Raw genomic sequence first — 27,992 nt, 5'->3', positions numbered from 1 at the left:
CCAGTTACTAGAAAGTGGTAGAAGTCTCTGGAAGGGTCTGGGGGCAGGGGCTTCTGGAAGAGTTCTGGGATGTTCCCTGCCTTCCCTGACCTGGCTGTCACAGTGACGAGATACAGGGCCGTTAAGGCTCCAGTGGGCAGCCATTCACAGCCCCTTCAAGGGGAGAAGGTGCAAATCACCACTCCCACCTCCCAACCCAGGCAGCTATCAGTGTGTAGATGGGAGGGAGGAGTCTGCAGTGCCCAGACTAAGTGTAGGCAGGAAAACATCCACTTTCTAAAAGTGGGATTGCTAAAAGAGTAGTGGCCAAACCCCATATATCATTGGAAAGGGTTCCCCGCCCCGAGTCCAACAAGTTCAAACATGACAGACTTATTAGGTCCCTGTCAGAAATGATCCCATAAGGGGGGTTCCCAATGTTAGCCTATGGAGGGTTAAGCCTCACTGCAATAGCAGGGGCTTGTGGCATATATGCCAGCATCGCAATGTTTCAGGGGAGAGCACCTGCACCTCAGCACTGTTTAGCAGTGGTGAGGTGCCCAGAGGCCTAAATCCAACAAAAAGGTACGGTGAAAATGGGAGGCACAAGAGCAAAAAAGTAGGGGGAGACCACCCTAAGGCTGACAGGTCCAACAGTAGGGAATTTTGGGTAAGAAAACATTGGGGGAATCCAAGCAAGCTGCACCTCCCTTGAATCCCTCGGGTATTTAGTTTTCAGAAATTTCTGGGTTTTGTAGGTTTCCCTAGATGGCCGTCGAGCCCGGGACCAAAAACGTGGATAACTCCCTTGCAAAACCAGGTTGTTTCGTGATAAATAATGTTGATGTCTCCACAATAAGTTTTGGGACATTTCCTGTTCCAGGCACTAGGCCTACCCACACAAGTGAGGTACCATTTATATCAGCACACTTGGGGGAATGCTAGGTGGGTGAAAGTTTGTGGCTTCCCGCAGATTCCAGAACTTTCCATCACAGAAATGTGAGGAAAATGTGTTTTATGTGGACAAAGTTTGAGGTTTGCAAGGGATTCTGGGTAAAAGAACCTGGTGAGAGAGACACAAGATCCCACAGCCTGGATTCACCTGGGTGTCTAGTTTTCAAAAATGTACAGGTTTGCTAGGTTTCCCTAGGTGCTGGCTGAGCTAGGGACCAAAATCCACAGCTAGGCACATTGCAAAAAAGAATCAGTTTTCACTGGAAAAATGTGATGTGTCCACGTTGTGTTTTGGCCGTTTCCTGTTCCAAGCACTAGGCCTTCCCACCCAAGTGAGGTACCATTTCTATTTGCAGCCTTGGGGAATGCTGGGTGGGTGGAAGTTTGTAGTTCCCTGCAGCTCTAGAACTTTCCATCACAGAAATGTGAGGCAAATGTGTTTTTTCTCTTACAAAGTTTGAGGTTTGCAAGGGATTCATTGGGAACAGAACCTGGTGATAGCCACACCCCACGTCACCCCATCCTGGATTCCTCTGGGTGTCTAGTTTAAAAAAATGTACAGGTTTGCTAGTTTCTTTGGGTGTCGGCTGAACTAGGGACCAAAATCAATAGCTATGCACATTGCAAAAACAGGGTCGGTTTTCACTGGAAAAATGTGGTGTCCACAAGTGAGGTACCATTTTTATCGGGAAACTTGTGGGGGGTGGGGGGAGTGCTGGGCGAGTAGAAGTTTGTGGCTCCCTGCAGATTCCAGAACTTTCCATCACAGAAATGTGAGGTAAATCGTTTTTTTTTTTTTTTACAAAGTTTGAGGTCTGCAATCGGTTTTGGGTAACTGAACCTGGTGAGAGCCACACATGTCACCCCACCCTGAATTCCTTTGGGGGTCTAGTTTTAAAAAAATGTACTGGTTTTCTAGGTTATCCTAGGTGCCGGCTGAGCTAGGGCCCAAAACCACGGCTAGGCACATTGCAAAAAAAGGGTCAGTTTTCACTGGAAAAATGTGATGTGCACATGTTGCGTTTTGGGCTGTTTTCTGTCGCGGGCATTAAGCCTACCCACACAAATGAGGTACTATTTTTATCGGGAACCTTGGCGGAGTACTGGGTGGGTAGAAGTTTGTGGCTCCCAGCAGATTCGAGAACTTCCCATCACAGAAATGTGAGGAAAATGTTTTTTTCTCTACAAAGCTTGAGGTTTGTAAGGGATTCTGGTAACAGAACCTGGTGAGTGCCACACAAGTCACCCCATCCTTGATTCCCAGGGTGTCTAGGTTTCAGAAATGTACAGGTTTACTAGGTTTCTCTAGGTGCCGGCTGAGCTAGTTCCCAAAATCCACAGCTATGCACATTGCAAAAAAAGGGTCAGTTTTCACTGGAAAAATGTGATGTGTCCCTGTTGCATTTTGGGCTGTTTACTGTTCGCGGGAACTAAGCATACCACACAAGTGAGGTACCATTTTAGTGGCAGTTTTAGGGAAACACATAATATTAGAACAAATGTTATTACTATTTGTCTTTCGTTGCATTTCTGCACTCCAAAAGTAAGACAACGTGTAAAAAAGAAGTCAATTTGAACAATACCCTCTAATTCACATGCTAATATAGGTACCCACAAATTCAGAGATGCACAGATAACCACTGCATCTAAATTCCATATCTTGTTCCAATTTTAGAAATACATAGGTTTACTTGATACTGATTTTTCACTCTTTATATTTTACCAAATTACTGTATACCCGGTACCCAATGAAAAAACATTGCAAGGTGCAACTCAGTTATTGTCCCTGGGTACCTCCGGATCTTGGTGAGCCTGCAAGCCTCATATAACCCCGCAACCAGAAGGTTCCTACGGGTGTAACAGTATAAAGCTTTCAAAAATCTAACATTGTTAGAAGTAGTTACAGGTGAAAATGTAGGCACAAATAACTGTTTTTCAACTAAACTTCAATATTCTTTTATTTCAACTGTTACTTTCGATAGGTAAACCTTGAAGGATCAACATAGATGACCCATTGCTGAATCCAGAATTTTGTCTACATTTCAAAAATGTGTAGCTTTTTGGGATCCATTATTGGTTTCACACCCATTTCTGCCATTAACTGGAAGGAGGTTGAAAGCACAAAAAATATGAAAAATAGACTATGTCCCAGTAAAATGCCAACACTGTGTAGAAAATGTTGGTTTTCTGACAAAAGTCTGCCTCTTTCTGAAAGCTGGGAAAATTGTGATTTTTGCATTGCAAACCCTCTATTGATACCATTTGCAGGGAAGAAACCAGACACTTTCTTCCGCAGCACCTTTATCCAATTCCCCCACCCCCCCAAAAAAACATATTTGGCAGGATTTTGATTAATTTCTCAGTCCCCTCCAAGGGAATCTAAAAAAAATCCTGGTACCTTTAGAATCCTCACGATGTTGTAAGAAAAGGACGCAAATTTGGCGTGGATACCTAATGTGGAGAAAAAGGTATGGGGGCCTGGCAGAGAAATACCCCAAATAGCCAAAAAAAGGGTGTAGCAAGGGGGTAGGTCTGGCAGCGAAGGGGTTATATAATCAATTTAATCTGCTATAATTACGTGAACAAAAAAGTAATTGGCCAGCTGCTTGAACTGTCCTACTATATTACAAAAGTCTCTACATAAATGCCTATTCGGACTGATTCCAACTGGAGAGGCATGGAAATACTGATATTTCATTTAGCCACATGATTGCGTGGATGCTATTTGTCTATTTGGCAGCAAGGCAACTTGGGACTGTTTTTGTTGGACATTTTGACTTGAGTGGCAGTAGAGGTGCAGATTGAAACCTCCAGATAAAACTTAGGTTGTGCACATATGGAATATTACGATGATGTATCACAAATGCTAACACAATGTTCAACATAACTTGACAAAGTCTTCAGAGGTTTCATTTTCGGGTAGTCTTCAGTTCAAGCTCTAGTGATAGATTCCAGCTCAACAGGAGAGCTGCCAGAGAGACACTTGGAGCCAAATATACACTCACTGTACATCCAGGATTCGATTTATGGTTCACGTTTACATAAGGGCAAACTTGATACAATAGAAAATCTGGTTGTGATGAAATTTGAGCGCTCACAACTGAATAGACATAAAGAAAACAAAGACAGAGAAAGAAGACAGAAGAAAGGAAAACAGCTGCCCCACACGGATCATGGTGCCTGAGAGTTGAGCTTCAAACTACCCCAACTCTCAACCTCACCACCCCTCACACTGAGCCGCATAGCATATTTCCCATGCGTCGATCATCCTGTTACCATCTCAGCATACTGCATCTCAATGCACGTAACACCAATTATTTTCCACACAAATCATCATTGGACAATAATTTTTATGTCAAAAATAACATAAAAAACATTTTCGTTTGGAATTATCGTTGTTTTAGGTTTTGTCCTTTGATGCATCATCTTTAGTGTGATGATCACAAATGGTTGTAGGTGCGCATACTCCTGCATGGGAGACGTTCTTCTTCAATGTCAGTCCACTTAACTTAAGTCCGATTTCCTTACATCCAGGGTTAATCCTAGCTATCTTCATTCCTAGAGACAATGGCCATTATAAGGAACTCTGGCTGTCCGCGCCTCCCTGGTAGGGGCCATTTTTTGCCATTTGCTGGTTCCCAGGACTAAGCATGTTTTTCATCCTTGCAGAATCCTTAGCAGTCTTCCCTGGTGAAGAGGCATTTCTTCCTCGTCATACGTGCTGTGGCCATAGCCTTAGTGACAACACGGTCTACAACTGAGACAGGAAGGTCATTGAACATCTATGCCAACAGGTCAGCCATTTCTGCACTTTGACTAGTTATTTATTTGCTGCTATTGCTATGTCTTGTCTGTATTGTGTGTCTGTAATGGGCAGTCTATGTTAAGCATATGTAAGCAGTCAGCTAGAGTTGGACTCTGCCGTCCATGTCATCTCTTCTCTGTGGAGCAGTGTTAGGTATCTGTAAGGTTGTGGTGAGTTTGTCTATATGTATGTAGTGCAGAGAGCAATGTAAATCTGTATGTAGTGGTAGAGGACTGTGAATCTGAGAGCAGAACAGCACAGCTGGTGTTTGTTGGCTACAGTTTCAGTCTGTGGCAGTGCCGTGTATTTACCTGGATCAGACAGGATTGTGTCATGTTTGCTTGATGCTCCAGCCTGTGGGGCAGCCTTGTGCATCTTTAAGAAGAGTGGTGAAACCTGTGTATTGGTATGCATTAGTGTTAGGTTTTCTCAATGTACCCTCCCCGACATAACACACTGAATAATCACCATGCCTGTCCTGGTTCGAGTGCCCCTTCCTCCTCTGGCCCGTAAGACACTTTGTTTGTCTCTCAGCAGTCAGATCTTCAGCTTGCCAGCCAATCGGCTATTGGGGTGAAGTCGCGAGAAGCGCCCCAAGGTCCATATGGGGAAAATGTTTCTATAGGATGTGTAGCTAATTGCACAGCTTTTGTTGAAGACTCCAGAGATGTTCTCCTATTGGGAAAACAGAAAGAAGCGTTAAGGATCTACTAAATTCTGTGCTTGACTTGCAACCTTTGTGTTCAAAAGAGGGTTGCCACTCAAGGTGGAACACTTCAGAAGATGGAGACAAGCCATAAAGTGACCCACTTGAGACTTTAACCAGTAATAGCAAAGCCACAATATAGTATTTGAGCATTAACCTTAAAGATTTTGCTTGGGAGGTAAGACAAGACTGCACATGGAAAGCGGCGCACTGCTCTGGTTGAGTGTTGTTGATTGTTAGTGAAGAACGCAGTTCAGTTGATGAAGGGTGATGACATTTCAAAAGCTTTATTCGACAGAATGTCTTAAAAGCACAATAGTACATAAAATACAACACAATAAATATCATAGACTATATACAAACTTTAAAAAACCATTAAATCCAATTAATTACTGTCGAAAATGTAATTAAAACAATAATATCAGCTAAAAGAGTCACTGGGTATAAAAAGTATCTTAGCTCATGGAAAATACTAGCTAGCAGCAAGTTGGGTGAGCGTTCAACTACGTATTATCCAGGACCAACCTAAAAACTTTGCCACTGCCACCGCTATATAAGGTGAGCAATCGCAACTCAGTATCCTTAGTGCTTATTTATAATTACGAGTTGCCAACCTGAGACAAATGGGTCTAAGCCACCTACGGTGGGGGGCAGCATACAGAGGACATACAAAAAGCACATGTGCTACAGATTCGGGCATATCTAAACAGTTATGACATCTGACATCCTTGGTTAGGGACCAATTACTTGTGAATGCCTTAACTGGAAGGGTGCCTACTCTAAATTGAAAGTATAGTTTCCGATCTTGCGGCCTCTCAATAATGTCCCAGTATGATTCACATTTTGGGCGTGATTTGTGATCCAGAAACCTACCAGTTAGATTCGATGTTGAATTAATTCTATAAAATTCTGTCTGGACCATTTCCCAATATTTTTCTTTTATATCTTTTTTTGTTGGGAAAGCTGATACGTCCGGCTTATTCCATAGGATATTCAGGTCTAACTTTAACAGAAGAGACCTGATTTCCTTTAACCACTGGATTTTATGGAATTGATCAGCCTTTCTGCCCAAGTCCAACAAAAGCGGAGCAGTTGGAGTACTTTGGGGCACACGTACCAATATACGCAGAAAAGTATTCTCTGCTCTTGCCAAACTATTCAGATTGGTAAAGCCCCAAAGTTCAGAACCATAGAGAGCTGTATTAACAACTTTCATATTATACACCTCAAGGGCAGGAGTAATTGGCCTAGTTAAGGAGGACTTATGTTTGAGGGATAAGGCACCTGCAAGCGGATGGAATTTTAACAAGGCCATATCCAAATGTCGATTCCATCCCACATTCGTTTGTAGCATAAGTCCAAGATAAACAAAGGAATCAACCTGCTCAAGAGGTGTACCGTTGAGCAAGATTTTACCCTTGAAAGAATTGACCTGATTCAATGACATAAACTTTGTCTTTAAGATGTTGATCTCAAGGCCGCGCTGGTAGCAGAACTCCCCAAATGCCTTAACGGCTTTCTGTAGGCCGCTCGGGGTTCGGAAGACAATTAAGGTGTCGTCCGCAAACATGAGAACAGGCACTCAGGCTCCAGCCAATATGGGGGCATCAGTGGGGGAGCTACTAAGGTGTTCCACTATTCCGTTTATATATAGGGAAAACAGGGTGGGGGCCAGGACACACCCCTGGCGAACACCACGCTCAACGGGGAATGGCTCTGTGACCTCACCCTGGGCCCCCCATCTGATTCTCGCATAGTTGTTCTCATGCAGGCGGAGAAGCAAGGTCAAGAGATCTAACGGCATCCCCTGGTTGGCAAGAAAAGACCAAAGTTTACAACGTGGGAGTAAATCAAAGGCCGTTTTTAAGTCTACAAACACTGCATAAAGTGTTCCCTTAGAGATCAGCACATTTCACCAATATAACAAAATAAAGAAGAAAACTTGGTCGATCGAACTAGTGCATGGACGAAATCCAGCCTGAAAAGGGGATAAAATATCTTGATCATCAATCCACGTTTGAATTTTACTCTGGATCAAACGACCAACCAGTTTTTGGGCTGAATCTATGAGGCTGATAGGCCTATAGTTATTTGGTAATGATTTGTCCCCCTTTTTAAAAACAGGGATAATCTCAGCTCCCTTCCATGAAGCTGGAATGGGAGCACCCCTAGCCACTGAGTTTGCTAAAAGTGCAAAATACTTGCACCATGTGGGCCTGTCACTCAAAAAGATGTCAGCTGGAATGCCATCCATACCTGGGGCTCTACCTCTAGTAACACAGTCTAATGCCCTGTCTACATCATCAACTGTAAACAAATTATATTGAAAAAGAATAATAGGTGGGGGATTACTAACTGGTAACAGCTGATTACGAGCATATTGTGGTTTGAAAAATTCCAACCATGATTCTGGGGTACATTATTTTGTGGGGAGTCTCCTTGTCCATCCCTATCCCATTTTATGATATTCCAAAATAGTTTGGAATCTTTAAGGGCACATGCCGATTTCAGATCCTGCCACCTGTCCTCATCCCACTGTCTTTTTGCCGCCTTTTGGACTGATCTATAAAAACCCCTTGCCTCACGTTCTCTCGTAGGGTTCTTAGCCTTTACTTCTTTGCTCAATATTGACCTTGCATCCCTACAAGATTTATTGTACCATTTAGCTGTAATCGTTTTAGAGTTTCTGTTTCCCCTGGGGCAGGCTTTCTGGAAAAATATCTTGAGTCTAGAGAATAGGTTTTCATGGGCCTCTAGCATTATACGAGGAAAATCCTGTCTGTCAATTTGGGTATTTATTTCCATCAGTGCCTTTGTGACTTCATTCTTAAGTGCGTTACAACAAACAAATGATGGACGGAATGCTGACAATGCAGACATTCTCCCCCAGTCAAGAGATCTGGGTTAAATCCATCGTTCTTTTGCCCACTACGCCACCCCAGTTTAGACATGGCCATATGCAAATCAGTCTTGACCCTGTGCCTCATGGGAACAGTCCAGCCCGAACTGCCAAGCCATGTCTTCCCTGGACCAGAATAAAGCATCCTAGGACCGGTTTCTGGCTATCAGCCGTCATCAGCCAGGATAGCTTGACTCCAGTGGCGTAGTGAGCACGGGTCCCACGTCTGGGAATACCCATCCCACTTAGGGCGAAAAGCGTTACAACAAACAAATGATGGACGGAATGCTGACAATGCAGACATTCTCCCCCAGTCAAGGGATCTGGGTTAAATCCATCGTTCTTTTGCCCACTACGCCACCCCAGTTTAGACATGGCCATATGCAAATCAGTCTTGACCCTGTGCCTCATGGGAACAGTCCAGCCCGAACTGCCAAGCCATATCTTCCCTGGACCAGAATCAAGCATCCTAGGACCGGTTTCTGGCTATCAGCCGTCATCAGCCAGGATAGCTTGACTCCAGTGGCGTAGTGAGCACGGGTCCCACGTCTGGGAATATCCATCCCACTTAGGGCGAAAAGCGTTACAACAAACAAATGATGGACGGAATGCTGACAATGCAGACATTCTCCCCCAGTCAAGAGATCTGGGTTAAATCCATCGTTCTTTTGCCCACTACGCCACCCCAGTTTAGACATGGCCATATGTGGGACCCGTGCTCACCCCCAAATCTCTTCTTACTCGTACCCAGCCAAGGTATCCTTCTGGCCATTATAATATCCTAGGCTAGTTGTTGTCTTCCCCTGTCGGAGATCCGCATGTTATTGGATAACCAATAGAAGACTTTGTCGATTAAATTACTTGCAAGTTCTTCTTTACCTTGGTTTAGACAAGGAACATTTGCTAAAACAAGTACTAGGGGCGTAGCCTCGGGAATCAGCTGGAATGCTTCTCTATCTAAAGGGGGCGGGTGATGAACACACCGAGCATCCGAGCTAGTAATAGGATTAGAAAATGTAACCCCCTTACCCGATTTTACTGGGGCCCTAGTATTCAATACACCCTTGGAGCCTAGAGTTTTTTCCTTTAAATTAGAGTCAACATCCTCAGTTAGGGTGACAATCTGACTCAAAGGTTGAGGGATGAGTGTAACTGAGGTACTTGAGATAGGAAGCTGGATCGATGGCTCCAGGGGCGGTAGTTCATAATGAATTAAAGGGGTATTAGGTAAGCCATTCACCCCACAGCTCCTTTCTATACCAATCATTTTTTCCTCTAGGGAAGATATCCTAGCTATAATCGGAACCAGGATAAGGTCTAGTTTCCCTTTAAATACAGCCGAAAGAGAATCCATTTGATCCTCCGAAGAAAGGCTAGGGGTATTGAGTTTGGCTATTTTACGCCTGGGCTTTTGTGGCCCTAACCCCTTAGGAGGAGCAGCCTTACTTGATGGCCCCACCCCTCCAACCCTAGTACAACGTCTTTTCTTTTGGGCGGGAGTGATGCTAAGAGAAGTGTCATCTATCAAGTCTATTATGGAAGTTCCAGGGGACTGATCGGGAATATTCGTATCGTTTTCTTTTAGATCCCTTGGAAAATCAGGCACTGTGGGCTCCATCTGGGGCTCTATTCTCTCTGGTTCTTCATGAACCAGCACGGTGGAGGATGACCCAATGTCCAGAGAGAGTCTTCTTTCAGTTCTTTCAATTTCGTCATTGAGCATACTGGATACTTTCACCAGATAGGAGTCCAATGTAGCTACGCCCCCTCCACTGACGTTGGCACCTTTTATTTTCCTTTTCACCATCCTCCCGACCAGAATATCAATTGCAAGTATTACAATACCTTTAATGGATAGATCTTAGGGGGGTGGCCCAGCCCAGCTACCCTCGGCCTCTGACGGCCAGAGACGGCCCGCCCTTTGCCCGGGCTCAGCCCGGCGCCGCCCGCGCTCGATCCCGCGACGCGGGGGCTCTCCTCCGGTTTAATGCGCCTCCGGGCGCGGAAGAGGCGTGAGCGGCTTCCTGCCGCGAAGGACACTGGGAGGTGTAGTCCTCACTGCGGCCGCGCAGGTTGCAGATGCGGCGGCAGCGGCAGGGGAGAAAGGCGCCAAGAAAATATGCCAGGGACGCCCAACAGGTATGGCAATGGGCACAGCAAACAGAGCCCCCGCTCCACCGGGGCGCTCCTCCAGTTTAATGCGTCTCCGGGCGCGGAAGAGGCGTGAGCGGCTTTCTGCAGCGAAGGACACTGGGAGGTGTAGTCCTCACTGCGGCCGCGCAGGTTGCAGATGCGGCGGCAGCGGCAGGGGAGAAAGACGCCAAGAAAATATGCCAGGGACGCCCAACAGGTATGGCAATGGGCACAGCAAACAGCAAACAGAGCCCCCGCTCCACCGGGGCTCTCCTCCGGTTTAATGCGCCTCCGGGCGCGGAAGAGGCGGGAGCGGCTTCCTGCCGCGAAGGACACTGGGAGGTGTAGTCCTCACTGCGGCCGCGCAGGTTGCAGATGCGGTGGCAGGGGAGAAAGGCGCCAAGAAAATATGCCAGGGACGCCCAACAGGTATGGCAATGGGCACAGCAAACAGCAAACAGAGCCCCCACTCCACCGGAGCTCTCCTCCGGTTTAATGCGCCTCCGGGCGCAGAAGAGGCGTGAGCGGCTTCCTGCCGCGAAGGACACTGGGAGGTGTAGTCCTCACTGCGGCCGCGCAGGTTGCAGATGCGGCGGCAGGGGAGAAAGGCGCCAAGAAAATATGCCAGGGACGCCCAACAGGTATGGCAATGGGCACAGCAAACCGAGCCTCCGCTCCACCGGTGCTCTCCTCCGGTTTAATGCGCCTCCGGGCGCGGAAGAGGCGTGAGCGGCTTCCTGCCGCGAAGGACACTGAGAGGTGTAGTCCTCACTGCGGCCGCGCAGGTTGCAGATGCGGCGGCAGCGGAGAAAGGCGCCAAGAAAATATGCCAGGGACGCCCAACAGGTATGGCAATGGGCACAGCAAACAGCAAACAGAGCCCCCACTCCACCGGAGCTCTCCTCCGGTTTAATGCGCCTCCGGGCGCAGAAGAGGCGTGAGCGGCTTCCTGCCGCGAAGGACACTGGGAGGTGTAGTCCTCACTGCGGCCGCGCAGGTTGCAGATGCGGCGGCAGGGGAGAAAGGCGCCAAGAAAATATGCCAGGGACGCCCAACAGGTATGGCAATGGGCACAGCAAACCGAGCCTCCGCTCCACCGGTGCTCTCCTCCGGTTTAATGCGGCTCCGGGCGCGGAAGAGGCGTGAGCGGCTTCCTGCCGCGAAGGAGACTGAGAGGTGTAGTCCTCACTGCGGCCGCGCAGGTTGCAGATGCGGCGGCAGCGGCAGGGGAGAAAAGCGCCAAGAAAATATGCCAGGGACGCCCAACAGGTATGGCAATGGGCACAGTAAACAGCAAATAGAGATCCATTTATTATCTGGTCAAGGAAGAAGGTCGTGCCTTTGCTAGAGTTTAATATATGGGTGGTGAAGAGGGGTACTGAACCGACTGAGTGCGATGTTTGGTTCGGATAGAGGGTAGTTTGACCTCTACCTGACAAGGCTTAGTGGACTTCAGAGGAGTGTGATATTTGACTGAATAAAAGGGGTAGGGCACTTGCAGTAAGTGTGGAACCTTGCCCAATCTAAGTTTTTAAGGAGAGAGCAGAATTAAGTAATCAAGCAACTCCACTCAATCGTTTGTACTTTTATTTTTAATAGAATTTCACCATAGCATTTTACAAAGTATGCCGCACTGGCAAAGCGTGATATTTGGTTGATGACGAAACAAATAGCAATTGCGTCTCCTAATGCATTCTTTACTTTATTGTCTTATAGACATTGCAACAAAGAGAATTGGAGCGACAACTCAGGTAATAGAGTGTGAAAAAGACACAGTGATAAACCCTAACAAGAACCCCTCTATAAAATGGCTTGATTGTATGTAAATATTTTCATGAGTAATGCTGTAGTGGGGCAGTTGGTTGCCGTGTATTGGATAAAGAGTTCATTTTTTAAGAAAACTTAACACTACAAATAAGTACTGTATATCTACCCTATGTGACACATACCTGTAAATATGAATGCCAAAGATTAATTGCTTAAAAAAAGTTCAATGAGTGAATGTGATATTTAGTTAGAGAAGTAAGTAGCCCACTTGCTATGCATGAGGTGTTTGTTTGAAGAGCAGTAGTGACCTTAAGAGGGATGTGAAATTTAATTGTTGATGAGGGATAGTACTCATACTGAGTGACATATTAAGTTAGTCAACAGTGGGATCACACTTGTGTGTGTGACAATATATATATGTAGGGCACTTGCTGACTGTGTTAACTGGCTGTAAGGCACTCGCAATGAGTGAAACTGGATCGGTGAAGAGAGGTAGTTTACTTTTTGTGGACTTTTATAAGATTTATGATTTCTGACGAGGAACAAGAACCCCATTTGCAAAGGTAATTCAACAGGCCGAGGAATTCATCTCTTAACCCCTTCAGTGCCACGCCCTTTCCCCGCCCTGTGCCGGGCGTTACATTAGCGGGCGGGGTTCATGACGAGATAGTCTCGTCATGGGCACAGCGCAACCGTGCTCCATGACGAGACTATCTCGTCATGGGCACTGAAGAGGTTAATTCAACTGCTCCCAAAATCAGCATTTTTCCTTAACAAGGCACTAAAGAGCCATCATTAAAGGGACTATCTAGTGAATGATCAAACAGTTGGTCTCAAAACCCAAGCAAACATTATGAAACAAAGGAACACTCAAACTGCCTACGGCTGGCGACGGTTAGCGATGCACAACTGGGAAAGAACACGGTTTCTTCTCTGCACTGGAGGGAACTCATGAGGATGACTACACGTTTCAAGTTCCAGTCTATAAATCAACCCATTTTCTAAAATGTCAAGACCTCCTGCATCACCTACAAGCTGTAACAGTGAAGAAGCCTTCCAACTCTGGATGTACAGCAAGAAATCTCGGGTGTCACTTTGTCTTACCTGAGGCCAGTCTCCGTTGCTTTGCTGTCTATCAATCAAAACTCGGATGCCTTTTTCAAGAACTGCAACATCTGGAAACCTGTCGAACATGTGGCGAGATTTAGAGATAAGCAGGAACAATGAAAGACACCCAGAAACTAGCAAAGCAGACACGCAAAATGACAGAACACAGACACGCATAGGTACACACAGGAAGGTAAGTGCTACAGAGAGCAACATAATCACACAAAACAGGGATACAAAAGCACACTCAAGGACAAAAAGAATATATAGACACATCATGAGTACAAAGACTAACGGCCAGAAACACAAATACACACACTCAAGGACAAAAAGAGCATATATATTTATATATATATGGTACTTGCGAAAGTCAGTGATCGCTTACTGTAACATGTCCATTATTTATTGGCTTGGCAATAGAGCTAATCTCCCTATTGTTCAGATGTTGCATTCAGAGTAAATGCTAAGTTTTGGTGGATCACCCTCTATAGATGCTCCGTACATGCATGCCTTGATCGCCAAAAAATTGATTTCAGTGCACAGATTCATCAGTGGCACTGCGCAGGTCTACCACTCCGCACAAAGAGAGCTGCCCTTTCTCTCCCACTGAAATGGCTACAATAAGCCATCATCTCACTGGCATATTCAGAAAAAGGGGTGGAACCTCCTGGTTAAAATGTGGAACCCTGAACATGTTCTTTCTTTATAGCTGAATTTTTCCTCTGCCTTCTTCCTGGCCTCGGCAGCTAGCTATTAGAGAAATTACCTGTAGGACATGGGCTTTTTAGTGCTGTATGAAAAGGTTTACTGTGACGTACTTGTGTCTATGTTCACATCTTCAGTTTCAGAAATCTTTATTTCGATCACAGATCATAAAAGATACATAGCAAAATATAGACAATTAAAAAGATATTAAACATGATGTGATCCAATGAGTTAAGACATTTTAAAATGCATCAAAAAAGGAAGTATGATGTACTGTGCTAAAATCTAACAAAAAGTCAATTTATACAAATCTTTTCACATCTATTTTTGCATGGGTTGTTCTACTTCAGTGTCTGTGTGTCTGTTTCCATTTGTATCTTTTTGTTTTCTATGTGTGTTTCTGGCAGTCAGTCTTTGTACTGATATTTATATATACTGAAATCGATTGTTTGGTGATCAAGGCATGTATGGAGCTTCTACTGAGGGTGATCCAGCAGACCTTTGCATTTACTCTGAACGCAACATCTGAACAACAAGGAGACGAGCTATATTCCCAAGCCAATAAATAATGTTACAGTAAGCAATCACTCACGTTCGCAAGAACCAAGCCCATCCCCTAATTTTACCACAGAGCGCAAATATCCTTATTCTTAATGTGCTCTGTGCCATCCACTTTGAAATTTAAGGAGATACAGAGGCCAAATACGTTTCCACAAGTAAGTTCTGTTGATGTTATTTTACTAGTTTCCTTCATGTGAGCAATTGCAATTCTTAAAGAAACTTTCTGTAAGAGTTACTGCTTGTTAGAATTCCATGAAGGGCGGCCTTTGTGCTAGAATTTGTCTCAAATGAGCAATGCGTACAATAACTGGGAGCTCAATGGAAAAGATACGTCCGAAGCGGTGGTTCTAGTTGGTTTAATGTGCGTTTATATTCACCCTCTCAATCTCATTGCGTGTATGAAAGGTGGTTTATTAGCAGAGGAAAATGAAGGACACCTAGGAATTGTCTATCAATATTCCTAAAAGTGCATGTCAAGTTTTCTAGGATCAAAGATAGTAGAGAAAGCACATCTTTGTTTTCCCATATCCCAAAAACAAATATAACAAATAAAAAATATAAGTAAAATCATCTCAATTCCAGACACACAAATGTATTTAAGTATCTTCCTTTAATTAGAACTTTAAGACTACTCTTGACGATTTAATACCTCTGACAGTGAGCAAAAACAGAAGGTTCTCTGCTTCACTTAAAGTTGTAAAATAAAAGTGCAACGCCCTGGAGAGGAAATGGCAAACAACTTCTTGGAGGAAGATAAACTCGGGTATAAAAGCGGTCTCAAACAGTTCAGAAAAAAATATAAAAAAGCCAAAGCTTTTCAATTCACCACACAAATCAACGAGGCAGAAAAAGTACCTCGCAAAATATTTAAAATTGTTAATTCCTTGAGAAAACCTTCGGTACAAATTCAATCTGCACCTGCTTCAGAGGAATTTGTTGATAATTTATCAGGTATTTTCACAACAAGGTGTTTAATATCTACACCAAAGACACAGGGCTGGTCACCCCTTGACCAACCTCCTATACGTCATACGGTCCAATGTTCTCTTTTGAAAAGATCTCCTTAGAAGCCTGATTCTAAAAGTTAATTCTGGCTGGCTGCTGGACCTCTGCCCGCCTCGTATTTTCAAAAGGTCTTTTCAGTCATTGAATCCGCAGATTAATGCTCTTTTTAACCTCTCCCTGAATCAGGTTTAGTGACTAAGTGTTGGAAGGAGGCGCTTGTCCTTCCACTTTAAAAAAACCTGATCTGCATTCCACATGCGCTGCCAGCCACAGACCGATCTCACTTCTTCCTACTTGTGGGAAGATGCTGGAATCTGCAGTTAATCACCAGATTATGAATGTTTTTTTTTTTTTTTTTTTTTTATTTAGCATTTTTGCAATGTTAACAACAAAAAAAAATACAACCAACAAAAACCTGCCAGTCAGCATTATAATAGCGCCACATACAGTATGCTACTAGGTGTCATACAGAAAAGAACATATTGCAATAGTCATCATGTCAATATCAAAATAGGGATTACAATCAAGTAGACTGGATACAGGAGACCAGGGGGCCAAATCACACGGCTTCAGCGCCCAAAGAGAACAACTGTGGAGGAAGACATGAGTAATATTCAAAGCTGTTACAGTGTTGCAGGTATTGCCCCAGGGGCATGATGAAAGAATGCGCCATCTTGCCGTATGCGACGTTTCCCTACCACCACCCACCTCCTAGGGATCATTCACTCAAAATATCACCCTCCGATTCCCTGCTCTGATGTTCCCGAGCCCAGCTCACAAATGGATCCCAGATGTCGCGAGGCCGGGATGCAGCCGGCAGCAACTCCCAGAACGTGTTCAATTGCGTGTACCCATACGTTACATCCGCCAGCCAGCCTTTCACTGTGGGCACCCTCCGTCTACCCCAATGGATCGCCACTTGTCGCTTAGCAAACAATAGAAGCAACGCATGCAGGTTGCGCGATGTTGGCGGAGTGTCTCTAACATATCCTAGTAGCCCAAGCGGAGGCGAAGGGACGTCCGAGCGATCCATAATCTGGTTTACCAATGTAAAAACCTGAGGCCAATAGCCTGCCAATTTCGGGCAGGACCATGCTATATGTAGAAAAGAAGCTGAGGCAGACCCACATCTCCAACACTCATCTGTCTCTTTAAGCCCCATTCTGTGCAGGCTGATGGGGGTTCTATAAAACCTATGCAAGTATTTAAAATGTATTAGACGTAACTTGTAGTTTGGCGAAAGCTCAGTAAGCTGCCCACAACAGAATTCCCACTGTTCCTCAGATATCACAGGTTGGAGCTCCTCGTTCCAATACAGCATGGATTTAGGCGCCACCACCGGTGCCATGGTTTGCATATTGCGATATTTACGAGTTACCAGCTTACGGGGGGACGGGGAGCTCACCACCGCCTCCAAGGCTGTAAAGACTGGCGGCGCGTTAGGGAAGTCTCCAGAGAGTACGCGGCATGCCACTCGTAGTGTATGATCCAAAAATAATTCGGAAAAGGGCACCGTACCTCCCTCCTCCGGCGCCGGGGGGGACATGAACTTGCCATTGGGGAAGAGGTCTGCAAAGGTGCGAAGATGCAGCTTCTCAACTAGTTGTCCGGCCACCCCATCAGCAACACAGGGCAGCATCGGGTTATTCAACAGAGGGAGCGAGGGGGCATACAGTAGTGGAACCTTCGCCCTCCTACCCAACACCTCCCATGCCCATTGCAGCGTCCCCGCCGTGTCTACATCTACTCTAGGGCGTCTCGCCGTGGCACATATCGCCACGCTCAGTGGAAGGGGCGCCAACACATCTCGTTCCACTGCCACGTGAGGCTGAAAAGGAGTCGGGTGGGTCCAAAAATGCAGAAACTGAGCCTGAGCACAGAGGGCATACAGCTTCATATCTGGGGCTCCCAGGCCTCCCTGTCGCAATGGCAGCGTTAGTATGTCCCAAGCTACCCTAGCCTGTCCGCCTGCCCATACCAGCGTTACCAGGTGTGATCTTAGAGTGGCAAAGAAGTGCGACGTAAGCGGTATAGGTATATTGACAAATAGATAAAGGAATTTGGGTAGTATAATCATTTTAGTCAACGCAATCCGCCCTGTAAGAGACAGGGGCAGGGAAGTCCATAGCTTCACCTTCTCACTCAGCCACATCATCGCCCTGCCATAGTTAAGATTCCAGATCTCCTGAAGGCTCCGACTGATCCAAATCCCCAAGTACTTGACCTCCTCCGCCTCCCAGCGCAGGGGGTATTCGGAAGACACCTCTGCGGTGCTGTCCGTAAGGGGAAAGATGACCGACTTAGACCAATTGATGGAAATGCCCGCGAGGCCCTCAAATCGGACAAATTCCCGCAATACGGGATCCAAGTTGTCCGCGGGATTGATTAGATAAAGGGTCACATCGTCCGCGTATAGCGATATGAGAAGATTTCTAGAACTGAAGCCTATACCCCTTGCTGTATGATGTTGTCTGATTCTGGCAGCTAACGGTTCCATAGCTATAGCGAACAGCAGCGGGGAAAGAGAACACCCCTGCCTAGTGCCCCGCAAGATGGAGAACGGTTCAGACACCAGGCCATTCACCCGCACCCTGGCTTTGGGCAAAGTGTAGAGCAAGCGGATTTTCTTAAGTAGCAGTGTGCTGAAACCCATCCTTCCTAATATATTGAATAAATAGGGCCATTCAAGTGTATCGAAGGCCTTAGTGGCATCCAAAAACACCACCGCAGCCCTGACCTCCGGGTGTAGTTAATGCAATCCGGCGAAGATCGTACGTAGGTTATGGGAGGTTGCTCTTCCCGGTATAAATCCTGATTGGTCGGGGAGTGCAATCAATGGCAACATGGGCTGTACCCGGTTCGCGAGCAGTTTAGCCAAGATCTTAACATTTACATTAATCAGAGATAGGGGCCAATAAGAGTTCAGATCGGCAGCAGGTTTATCCGGCTTCAGCTATTTGATGATCAGCGCCTCACGCATGGTAGCAGGCAACACCCCCTTTTCTAAGGCTTCCTCATACACTGCCAGTAACCTAGGCGACAGCTCATCCACGTACTCCTTATAGAACGCCGTTGTCAGACCATCAGGCCCCGGCGCCTTGTCAGGCGGTAAGCTCTTAATGACCTGCACCACGTCTCCAGCGTCTATCGGAAGGTCCATATATTCCCTGTGTTTATGATTGAACCACACCAATGCAATGGAATCCAGAAAGGATTCAAGCCCCTCCGGACACGTATCATGGGAGTTGGTATATAAGTGGGAGTAAAATTCAGAGAATGCTCCTACAATTTCCCCTCTGTCATGAATCAGCTCGCCAGCCAACGTGCGCAGTTCATGAATATATGTCGCGGGACGCGGCGGTCTTATCATATTGGCCAAGGCCTTCCCCGGTCTCCCACCCTCACCATAACGCCTTGCCTCCGCATATTTCCCTAGAAATTTAACCTCCCGCATCGCCTCCTCTTCGTACGCCAATAATTTAGTTTATCAGTTCCGCCACCTCCGACGCACCAGTATCAAAGAAAGTTCGTTCGAGCTTTTTTAGATCGGTTTCCAGCGTTGCCAGGGTACCCCGTATCGCCTTCAGCACACCCGCTTGCCGGGCAATGCACTGGCCTCTAATGACGACCTTGAAGGCCTCCCACAGAGATGCCTCAGTGTCGACCGATCCCATATTGTGCTCGAAATAGTCAGTGATATCCGTCCTTATCTCCTCTTTAAAGGCAACATCAAGTAAGGCGTGAGGCGGGAGCCGCCACGAGTACGCCGGGAACGGACCACCAGGGATTAGTAATTTCAACATGCAGGGGGCATGGTCCGACAACGAGCGGGGCATATGCTCCACCTGCACAGTCCACAGGGCGACGTCTCGCGACACCAGCCAGAAGTCCAGGCGGGACCACGCGCTGCCATGAGCCGATATACAGGTGCCCTCTCTCAGATTCTCATGCCTACCCCGCCACACATCAACCAGCGCGCCGTCCACCAGTATTTCCCGCAACGCGGAACTTGCCAACGGGTTCAGTGTACGAGCCACCCCCTTTCTGTCTGCTTTATCATCAAGTATGGCATTGAAATCACCCCCCCATATAATTGTACTGCAGCCAGTGGCTTTCACCTGCCCCCAAATCCTATGGAAAAAAGCTGGGGAATCAGCATTGGGACCATATACAGCCACAAATACCACCGAAACGCCACACACAATGCCCTGAACCAAAACATATCTGCCCTCCAGGTCACACTGAACAGAGCCCTCCCGCCAGTCCAACCCACGACGGATCAGTATCGCCACCCCCCGGGCATAATTGGAATAGATAGCTGAATAAATGTGCCCCCATCTAGTGTGTCGCAGTCTTTGGGCAGGGGCGGTGTTCAGGTGTGTTTCCTGCAATAGGCAGACATCCACACAATGCCGCACCAAATATGCATGCACCAACCTTGCCTTCCTATGATCATTTAGCCCCCGAACATTCCAGGTAAGACAGTTCAATGTTTTATCTACCCTGGGCATTTCCCACTCACATTATTTAAAGTGCAGTGAAGCATTTTGACAATGACCATTTCGTACGCAGAGAACACAACACAAATAGCATACAATAAAAATCCTGGCAGGTAACGATAAAACAATAAACCCAACCATCCAACCCCCACCCACTCCAACCCCCCAACCGGGTCGTAGAATAGCCCTCCCCCATACTGTCCCCAAAAAGACATTGAGTAAACCAGGGAACATTCCCGAGGGGGTGTAGCTGTGCCAGCTACTACCCTGTGTGGAACAGGTTGGCCAGAAGATCTGCAGGGGATACGAGCCGCCCAAAACCTAGTAATTGGGAACAACATATTATAGTAAATAGCAATGATTGAATTACAGGGTCACACAGTTGCACAACCCTCTAGATCTGACAGGAGGCCGCAGACAAACAGGAGTTGTTTCCCTCTAGATACAGTAGTCGGGACCCTCGTTTAATCATTGTCACTGAGCCTGCCATCCACCGCCCCCGCCGCACCGCGGGGTCGTTTTGTGGATTTACTTCCCACATGTTTGGCGAACTTCATCGCCTCCTTAGCGTCAGTGAATATGTGGGCAGACCCCTCAAAGGACACCTTTAGCTTAGCTGGGTAGAGGAGCGAGTACGGAATCTGCGCCTGCAGAAGAGCCCGCTTTGCCGGCAAAAATTCCTGGCGGGCAGCCTGGACAGCCGGGGTGAAGTCAGTGTAGAAGGAGATATTATTGCCTTTATGCGTGATGTTTCCTCTTTCCCTGGCCAGTTTAAGGATTAAATCACGATCCTGATAGTTCAAGAGTCTCGCAATTATAGGCCGGGGCGGCGCTCCAACAGGGGGCCTCTGACCCAGCGACCTGTGCGCCCTCTCCACCACAAAAACCGCTGATTGGCTAGGGTCAAACAGTTCGTGTAGGAGTTCAGTTACATAGGTTTCCATTTTGGATATGGCAGTGGTCTCCGGAATACCAGTGATGCGTAGATTATTGCGCCGGGACCGCGCTTCTAAATCCTCGTTCTTAGCACGGATTATGCCCAACAATTTGTCCATATGCAGGAGCTGGTCCTTCGTTTCTACCTGGAATTCATGAAACTCCAATTGACGAGCCTCAAGCATGTCCAACCGCGTCTCATCCGTCGCCACCTGCGTTTTCACAGAGTCTAATTGACTGGTGAGATTGTCCAGTTTAGTGTCAATATTCCGTAGGCTGGAACGCATCTCAAGCATAAGTGTGCGTAAATCCTCACCATGGTCGTCCGCGGCCAGGTCGCGCCTTTCCGCCGCCTGGGACTCCGGCTCCGATTCCACCTGCCGCGTGGAGCACTTATGGTCAAAGTTCAGCTTCGGCTGCTTAGAATCCTGTATACCCATTATGAAGATAGCTCCTCCGTATCCTGCCGTGAACCAGCTGCAGAGGCCCCCTCTTCGTCCGAAGCGTCACAGCAGGTCACCCTCACACCACCTCCAGCGCTCGCACCAACTGATCCCAAATGTGGAGGCTGGAGGCCCGGGCTACGACCACCCCGCAGTACTCACGACAGCAGGTCTACACTTGTGGGTCCCTACATTCGGCACCAGTGTCCCCTCCAGGTCACCACAGAGCATCTCCACATGGTGAACTCAGTTTGTAGCCGAGTCACAAGCAGATTTCCGCCGAACCTCCTTAAGCGCAGGGGGGGGGGGGGGGGCAACCACACAGCACCCTCCCGCAGGGTCCAACCAGCCGGCAGGGCCACAGCAGCGCCTATTCTCTTGCTCGCCACCTCCAGCTATTCAGCCCACGTACCTCCAACTACACGGCGGTGTCTCCGCCCAGGCCCCCAGACACTTCGTCAGCGCCTCAGCGGAGCATGCCACTCGCGGCACTCAGGCAATGCGGGCAACGACCCAGCAATTAAGGAACACCGAGACGCCCGGTCACAGCTCCTGGCCCGTACGCACCCCCGCCACCAGGGCATCAATCGTCTCACATATAGCGCTCACTTAAACCGTGAAGCCGCGTGCCAGCGTCCCGCCGCTCACAGGTCTCCACACCTCCACATGCCGGCTGCAATTATCATCCACAAAATGGCGGCCCCCTCTTCCAAAGTCTGCCAGCCTGGTACTCGCAGCGGGGCCAGCGCCGGCAACACGCAGGCTCCCCAGCCCTCAAGAGCACAGTGCAAATGCCCCACAGCCAGCTTTCACCAGGGCCACCAACTTATCTGACGCCGCCAGTGACGGTAATGGGCGCGCCGAGCTCCGATCTGCCATCTATCCTCGTAGCACGCCCCAGCTCATCATGCTGCCAGCCCCTAGCCTGCCACCGCACTCCAACACCCGCGGGGGGAGGGGGGGGCACTCGTCAGCAGGCGCCGTCCAGGTAGGGACCACCAGCAGCGCGTCACCGTTCCAGCTCAGGCCTCACCGCCAGCCCCCGCCTCGGGCTCGAGTAGTGGCTCACCCCGATCGCACTCCAGCAGGCGCTGCCGCTAGGACCGCCTACAGGTTCCGCGGGTCCAGACACCTTTCAGGCCGATGGAAGGCGGGAACAGCGTACCTCCGCCGATGCCTCACACCCTCCTGCACGTTTACTGCCGGTTTGGGCGGATTTGTCTCACCCCGGTGTGTAGGATAAAGTCAGGATTTCGTTCCGGCCGGCGGAGCTCACTCAGAGATCGGCCATCTCGCTGCTCAGCAGGCCACGCCCCACCGATTATGAATGTTCTTGAGTCGAACAATGTGCAACATCCCTCGCAATCTGGGATTAGATCCAGATTTAACACACAGACGGCATTCCTAGAAGTGACTGGGTTTATCAAAACCCGCCTTGGCTTGTTATGTTAATGATATTTTTAAAGCGCAGCGGTTACCCGGGGGTGTCCTGGCGCTAGTTATATCTCCATAAGGCTAGAAACTGAAGAAAAAGTTTTATTGGGCAAAGGGCCAGGTTTTTAAGCCTTTCCTAAAAGTTAAAAGATCCGTGGCATTTCTCAGGTGAAACGGCAATTCGTTCCAGGCTTTTGCCGCACAGTGAACAAAACTTCTACTACCCACCAAGCTTTTTGTGTGTGGCACTAAGACCAACTTGGCACCCAGTGAGCGAAGTGTTCTTTTTGGTATGTATAAATGGAACTGCCGTTTTAAATGGTCTGGTCCTGTACCTTGAAGAGCTTTAAAAACCAAACAGAGGGCTTTAAAACACACTCGGTTCTTTACAGGGAGCCAGTGCAGTTTTTTTATTTCCTTAGATATGGGAGAAAACCTGGACGTGCCAGTAAGCAGTCTGGCAGCTGCATTCTGCAGCAGTTGAAGTTTGTTCAAGAATCTTTGCTGAACATTTAAATAAAGACTGTTGTAGTAGTCCAGCCTCGACATTACAAGAGCCGTGACCACTGTTTGCCGGCTGCCTGGGGACAAGAACGGCACTATTTTCCAGACCGTTCTATCTATATGGATCCACTTGCTATATTGTTCAGACTGGGGTTTCAATGTGGTGTTCTATGCCGATGATACCTAGTTAATGTCTGCCTTTAAACGCCTTGACACCTCAGTCTCAGCCAACTTTCAGGCTTGCCTATCTGCAGTAGCAGGTTGGATGCAGAAGCCGTCTGCTTAAACTTCGACAAATCTGAAATCCTGATATTTGGCTCCTCTTTCATACCGGATTTGACTAACTTTATTTATTTAAGGAGTTTAATATAGTACTGGCCAGACACGAAGGTATCGGAGCGCTTTACAACAGATTATGATGCAGGAGACCCAAAATAAGGCATAGGTATACATATTGGTTCGGTAAAGTCCCGGCATGAGGTGCGACAAATGTGGCATGGCAGTCCTGAGAGCCTCGCACCCAGTCTTGAGTGGAACCATTTACAGGGAGGGGGGAGCGGGGAGGGGCGTAGTGGCACTTGGAGGAGGTAGATAATGGTGACAAAGTGGCATGGTGCTGCAGGAAGGCGGCAAGTGTCCTACAGCTAGGGTTAACGGTTCAGGAAGGCACGGTTGAGGAAGAGGTCTTTTAGGAGTTTTTTTAATTTTACGAAGGACGGGATAGTCGTAATGTGTGCTGGGATGGAGTTCCAGATTTTGGGTGCGTTTCCAGCGAAGGATCGTGCAGCGTTTTTTTCTTTGCGTGTTTTCACAGGGATGAGCAGTATGGAGTTGGAGCTCCTGAGGTTCCTTGTCTGGCCGGCCTTTTTGAGTTTGGAAGCCAGATATTCCGGTTTCCCTGTGTGGAGGGCTTTGTGCACGAGACAGGCAGTTCTGAAGATGGCACGCATCTCTACTGGAAGCCATTTTAGTTATTTGAGTGCAGGTGCAATGTGCTCAAATTTCCTGACTGGCTGCTGCATTAAGAGTAGTTTTGAGGGGGGCTAGGTGGGATTTCGCTGTACCGGTGAGGATAGCATTTCCATAGTCGAGTCTAGATATCACCAGGGATTGAGTGGCTTGTTTGAGGTCTTTGGGTGGGATGAAGGGTTTTATTTTGTTGAGAAGCTTCAGATTGAGGAAGGCACTCGCAGATTTCTTGATGTGTCTGTCCTTGTCAAGTTTTGGGACTAGGGTGATTCCTAGTGATTTTATGGAGTTGGCCGGAGTGAGATTACCGTTGAGAGCATCGATTGCTTTAAGCCATTCCATGGTTTGGGGATTTTCTTCTTTGTTGGAGATGAAGAGGATTTCGGTTTTGTCTTGGTTGAGTTTGAGGTGGTTTATGGATAGCCAATGTTGGACTTCTTTGAGAGTGTTGTTTCGTCTCTGAATATCTTCTAAGGAGGAGGTTTCCAGATAGATCTGGGTGTCGTCTGCATAGAGGTGGAAGGTGATGTTGGCTTTTTTAAGTATGGAGGTGAGGGGTTCCATATAAATGTTGAACAGTTGAGGGGAGAGCACTGATCCTTGTGGGACACCTCTTTTGACGGGGTGTGAGTCGGATGTGAAGGTTTTAATTTTTATCTTTTGGGAGCGGTTTTGTAAGAAGGAGGAGAACCATTGTAGAACCACCTCATCAGCACCTACTCTGTCTTGCAGAGCCTTGATGAGTAGATTGTGATCCACCGTGTAAAAGGCTGCCGATAAGTCCAGGAGGATGAGTGGCAGCATTTGTCGGTATCTAGAGATTTGTGCATGTCATCCACGATATTTAGGGTCGCGGTCTCGGTGCTATAGCCTTTTCTGAATCCCAATTGGTGGGGATCTAGAAGGTTGAAGTTATCTATGTGATGAGTTAGTTGTAAAAGAACGCGTTTTTCAAGGATTTTAGCAAGGAGGGGGAGTTTGGGAACGGGTCTGAAGTTGTTCAAATCGTTGGTGTCAAGGCCGAGTTTTTTCAGGAGAGGTGTGACTTGGCCGACTTTGAGGCAGTCGGGAATGACACCAGTACTCAAGGAGCTGTTTATGATCTTGCACCAGAATGGAGCTATGGAGAGTTGCAGCTTTTTAGTCAGTTGGGTGGGTAATGGGTTGAGTGCGTGAGATGCGGGTTTGGAGGTGGCGATCAGTTTGAGAATCGCGGTTTCGGGTATGGGGTTGAAGGATTTCCAGGAATTCGTGGGGTGTTTGCGTGTGTTGGCTTTGGTTTCTGGGGGTGGGTTACTGCATGAGGGGTTTGGGTTGATGTCAAGTGTGAGCTCAATCTTGGAGATTTTGTCTTTAAAGAAGTTGGCAAAGTTGTCGCATAGGTCTTTGGAGGCCTGGCCAGGGGCAGCTGAGGGGTTGGACGTTTGCTGTCTGATGATGTTGAATAGTTCTTTGGGTCTATTTTTCGCGGTGTCCAGGGTGGTGCAGAAGAAGGTGTTTTTTTCTGAAATGGGACTTCCATTGGCATACTCTACCTCAGTGAAAAACTTGGGGGTCAAGCTAGACAATGCCCTCTCTTTTGCACCTTTTGTTACTGCTACCACCAAGTCTGTTTTTCCCTACTGAAAACTCCACGAAACACTAAAATTGTTGCTAGAACACACCAGTAAGATCATTGTTCATGCATTAATCACATCTAGACTTGATTACTCCAACGTGTTGGTCTTGGGATTTCCCAAAGCAGTAGTGCACATCCCTATCACCAAATACGTTCTATCCCATTTGGAGAACTGACTAGAACCAGGCGTAATTGTAGTAGGGATGATGAATTTCAGACACAGAAAAAAGGAATACTAACCAGGTTCAAAAGGAGGGGCTACAGTAAACCTTTACTGAAGAAAGCGGAAGAAAGAATAGACAAAATGACCCAACTCGAAACATTGAAGGACAAACCTAAACAGGATGATAATGATCAAAAAATCAGACTGATTACCGGTTACAACAATTGGTCGGTAGTTTTAAAAAGGAGCCTCAACAGACACTGGCACTTACTAAAGGCAGACAATACCCTTAGGGAGTTCATTACAGACAAACCCACTATAACATACAGGAGGGGGGTCTCACTGAGGAACCTACTGAGTCCTAGCTACCCAAAAACAATCACCACAACTAATTGGTTTAGCCAGTATTCGTGTGGCTTCTACACATGCGGTCATTGTAGCTCGTGCAAATGGGCGGATGATCGTAAGACTGAATTTTTGGGACCAGGGGGAAGGAAATACAAAATAAACTCTAACATCAACTGTCTAACCAAATTTGTAGTATATTTAATACAATGCAAATGTGATAAATACTACATTGGTAGCACAATCAGACCCTTGCGGGACCGCATAGGGGAACACACTAGAGCAATCAAACAGGGAGACATGAGATACCCACTAGCAGCGCACATGTCTACTTGCCATGCACAAACAGGTAACCGCACATTCAAATTCTATGGAATAGAGCATGTCCCAAGTAGTCCCAGAGGAGGGAACAGAGAACTGACACTGAGGCAAAGAGAGGCTCAATGGATTCTAAAAATGCGCAGTGTGGAACATGGTCTTAACATTGACCATGAACTACACTACTTTCTAGGAAGGTGAGACCCCTAGTACTTAGATTCTAGTTACCGCATAAACAGACCTATTCAATAAGTTCCTTATTGCCATTCATATGCTGATGTATATATTAGGGTAGAATTGTATGTTTTTTCCAATTTGTAACTTTTCTGTCAGTTTTGGAACACATGATGTTAATTAACACATGGATACTTATGGTATAGATGTTTTACAATACGTTTTATTTCACACTGTTTGAATTATTTGCTTTATTCTATATTTCCGATTCTCTTGTACTGTTTCTAATAGCTGGAGAGATCTATATAATAGATATTAGCATTAACTCTAGGACACAATGCATAGCTTTAAAATGGCCGCAGTATTTGCCATTTCACCTTAGTCCCTTTTCTATTCACTGCATGAGAAGAGGCACGCAATGAAACTAGTCACGTGATTACGCTTCACGTTCCTATACTGGAAACATAATCACCAGGTAAGCCACTCGCATGCGAACACTTCGAACGGGAAACCAGCGACGGGCACGATTCCGGCTCGTCTTACAGTCTAATAAGGTAAGCGTAGCATGCGTTCCTTACGCGTTTTTAGTTTACCAGGATTATTTACCCAGTGAGCAGATAAGACAATGTAGAAACCTTATCCCTTATTTTTGTCGGGTTTCCGGACATGCCACGAGTCATGTCACGATGAATTAATAGAGCCTTTTAAACACTAATTGGGGGTTTACGCTATTTTAAAATATAACAGGTTCACTTTAGATTGAAGATAGATAGTGACCAAGGCTTGTTTACACTCCGCATCACCGCACTTTATATGTGGATATACACAATCATTTCTTTACGTGTAACACCACTTTCGAAATGGGATGATGAATTCTTTAAGAATACATACTGATAACTGAGTAGTAGCCAATGATGGTTTATCTTTTTATCATGAGCCTGCGCTTACAAATGCGCATAATTAACACA

The 27,992-nt window shown here is 46.9% G+C and overlaps 1 protein-coding gene across 1 annotated transcript in view; it reads right to left on the bottom strand.

Moving 5' to 3' along the window:
- Nucleotides 1-4,266: 4,266 nt before the first annotated feature.
- LOC146861101 (lanosterol synthase-like) overlaps nt 4,267-27,992 on the bottom strand; it is a 182,984-nt gene continuing 159,258 nt past the window's right edge. Inside the window, exons 21-22 of the mRNA XM_085645160.1 lie at nt 13,348-13,426; nt 4,267-5,413 (exon numbers count right to left, since the gene is read on the bottom strand). Of these exons, the coding sequence (XP_085501286.1) occupies nt 5,276-5,413; nt 13,348-13,426 (217 nt within the window). The 3' untranslated portion in view covers nt 4,267-5,275. The remainder of the gene's footprint in view (nt 5,414-13,347; nt 13,427-27,992) is intronic.

Source organism: Triturus cristatus, chromosome 3_1 (assembly GCF_964204655.1).
Source record: "Triturus cristatus chromosome 3_1, aTriCri1.1, whole genome shotgun sequence".
Taxonomy (NCBI): domain Eukaryota; kingdom Metazoa; phylum Chordata; class Amphibia; order Caudata; family Salamandridae; genus Triturus; species Triturus cristatus.
The sequence above is the reverse complement of the archived record's forward strand: the minus strand, read 5'-3'. Positions and strand labels throughout refer to the sequence as shown.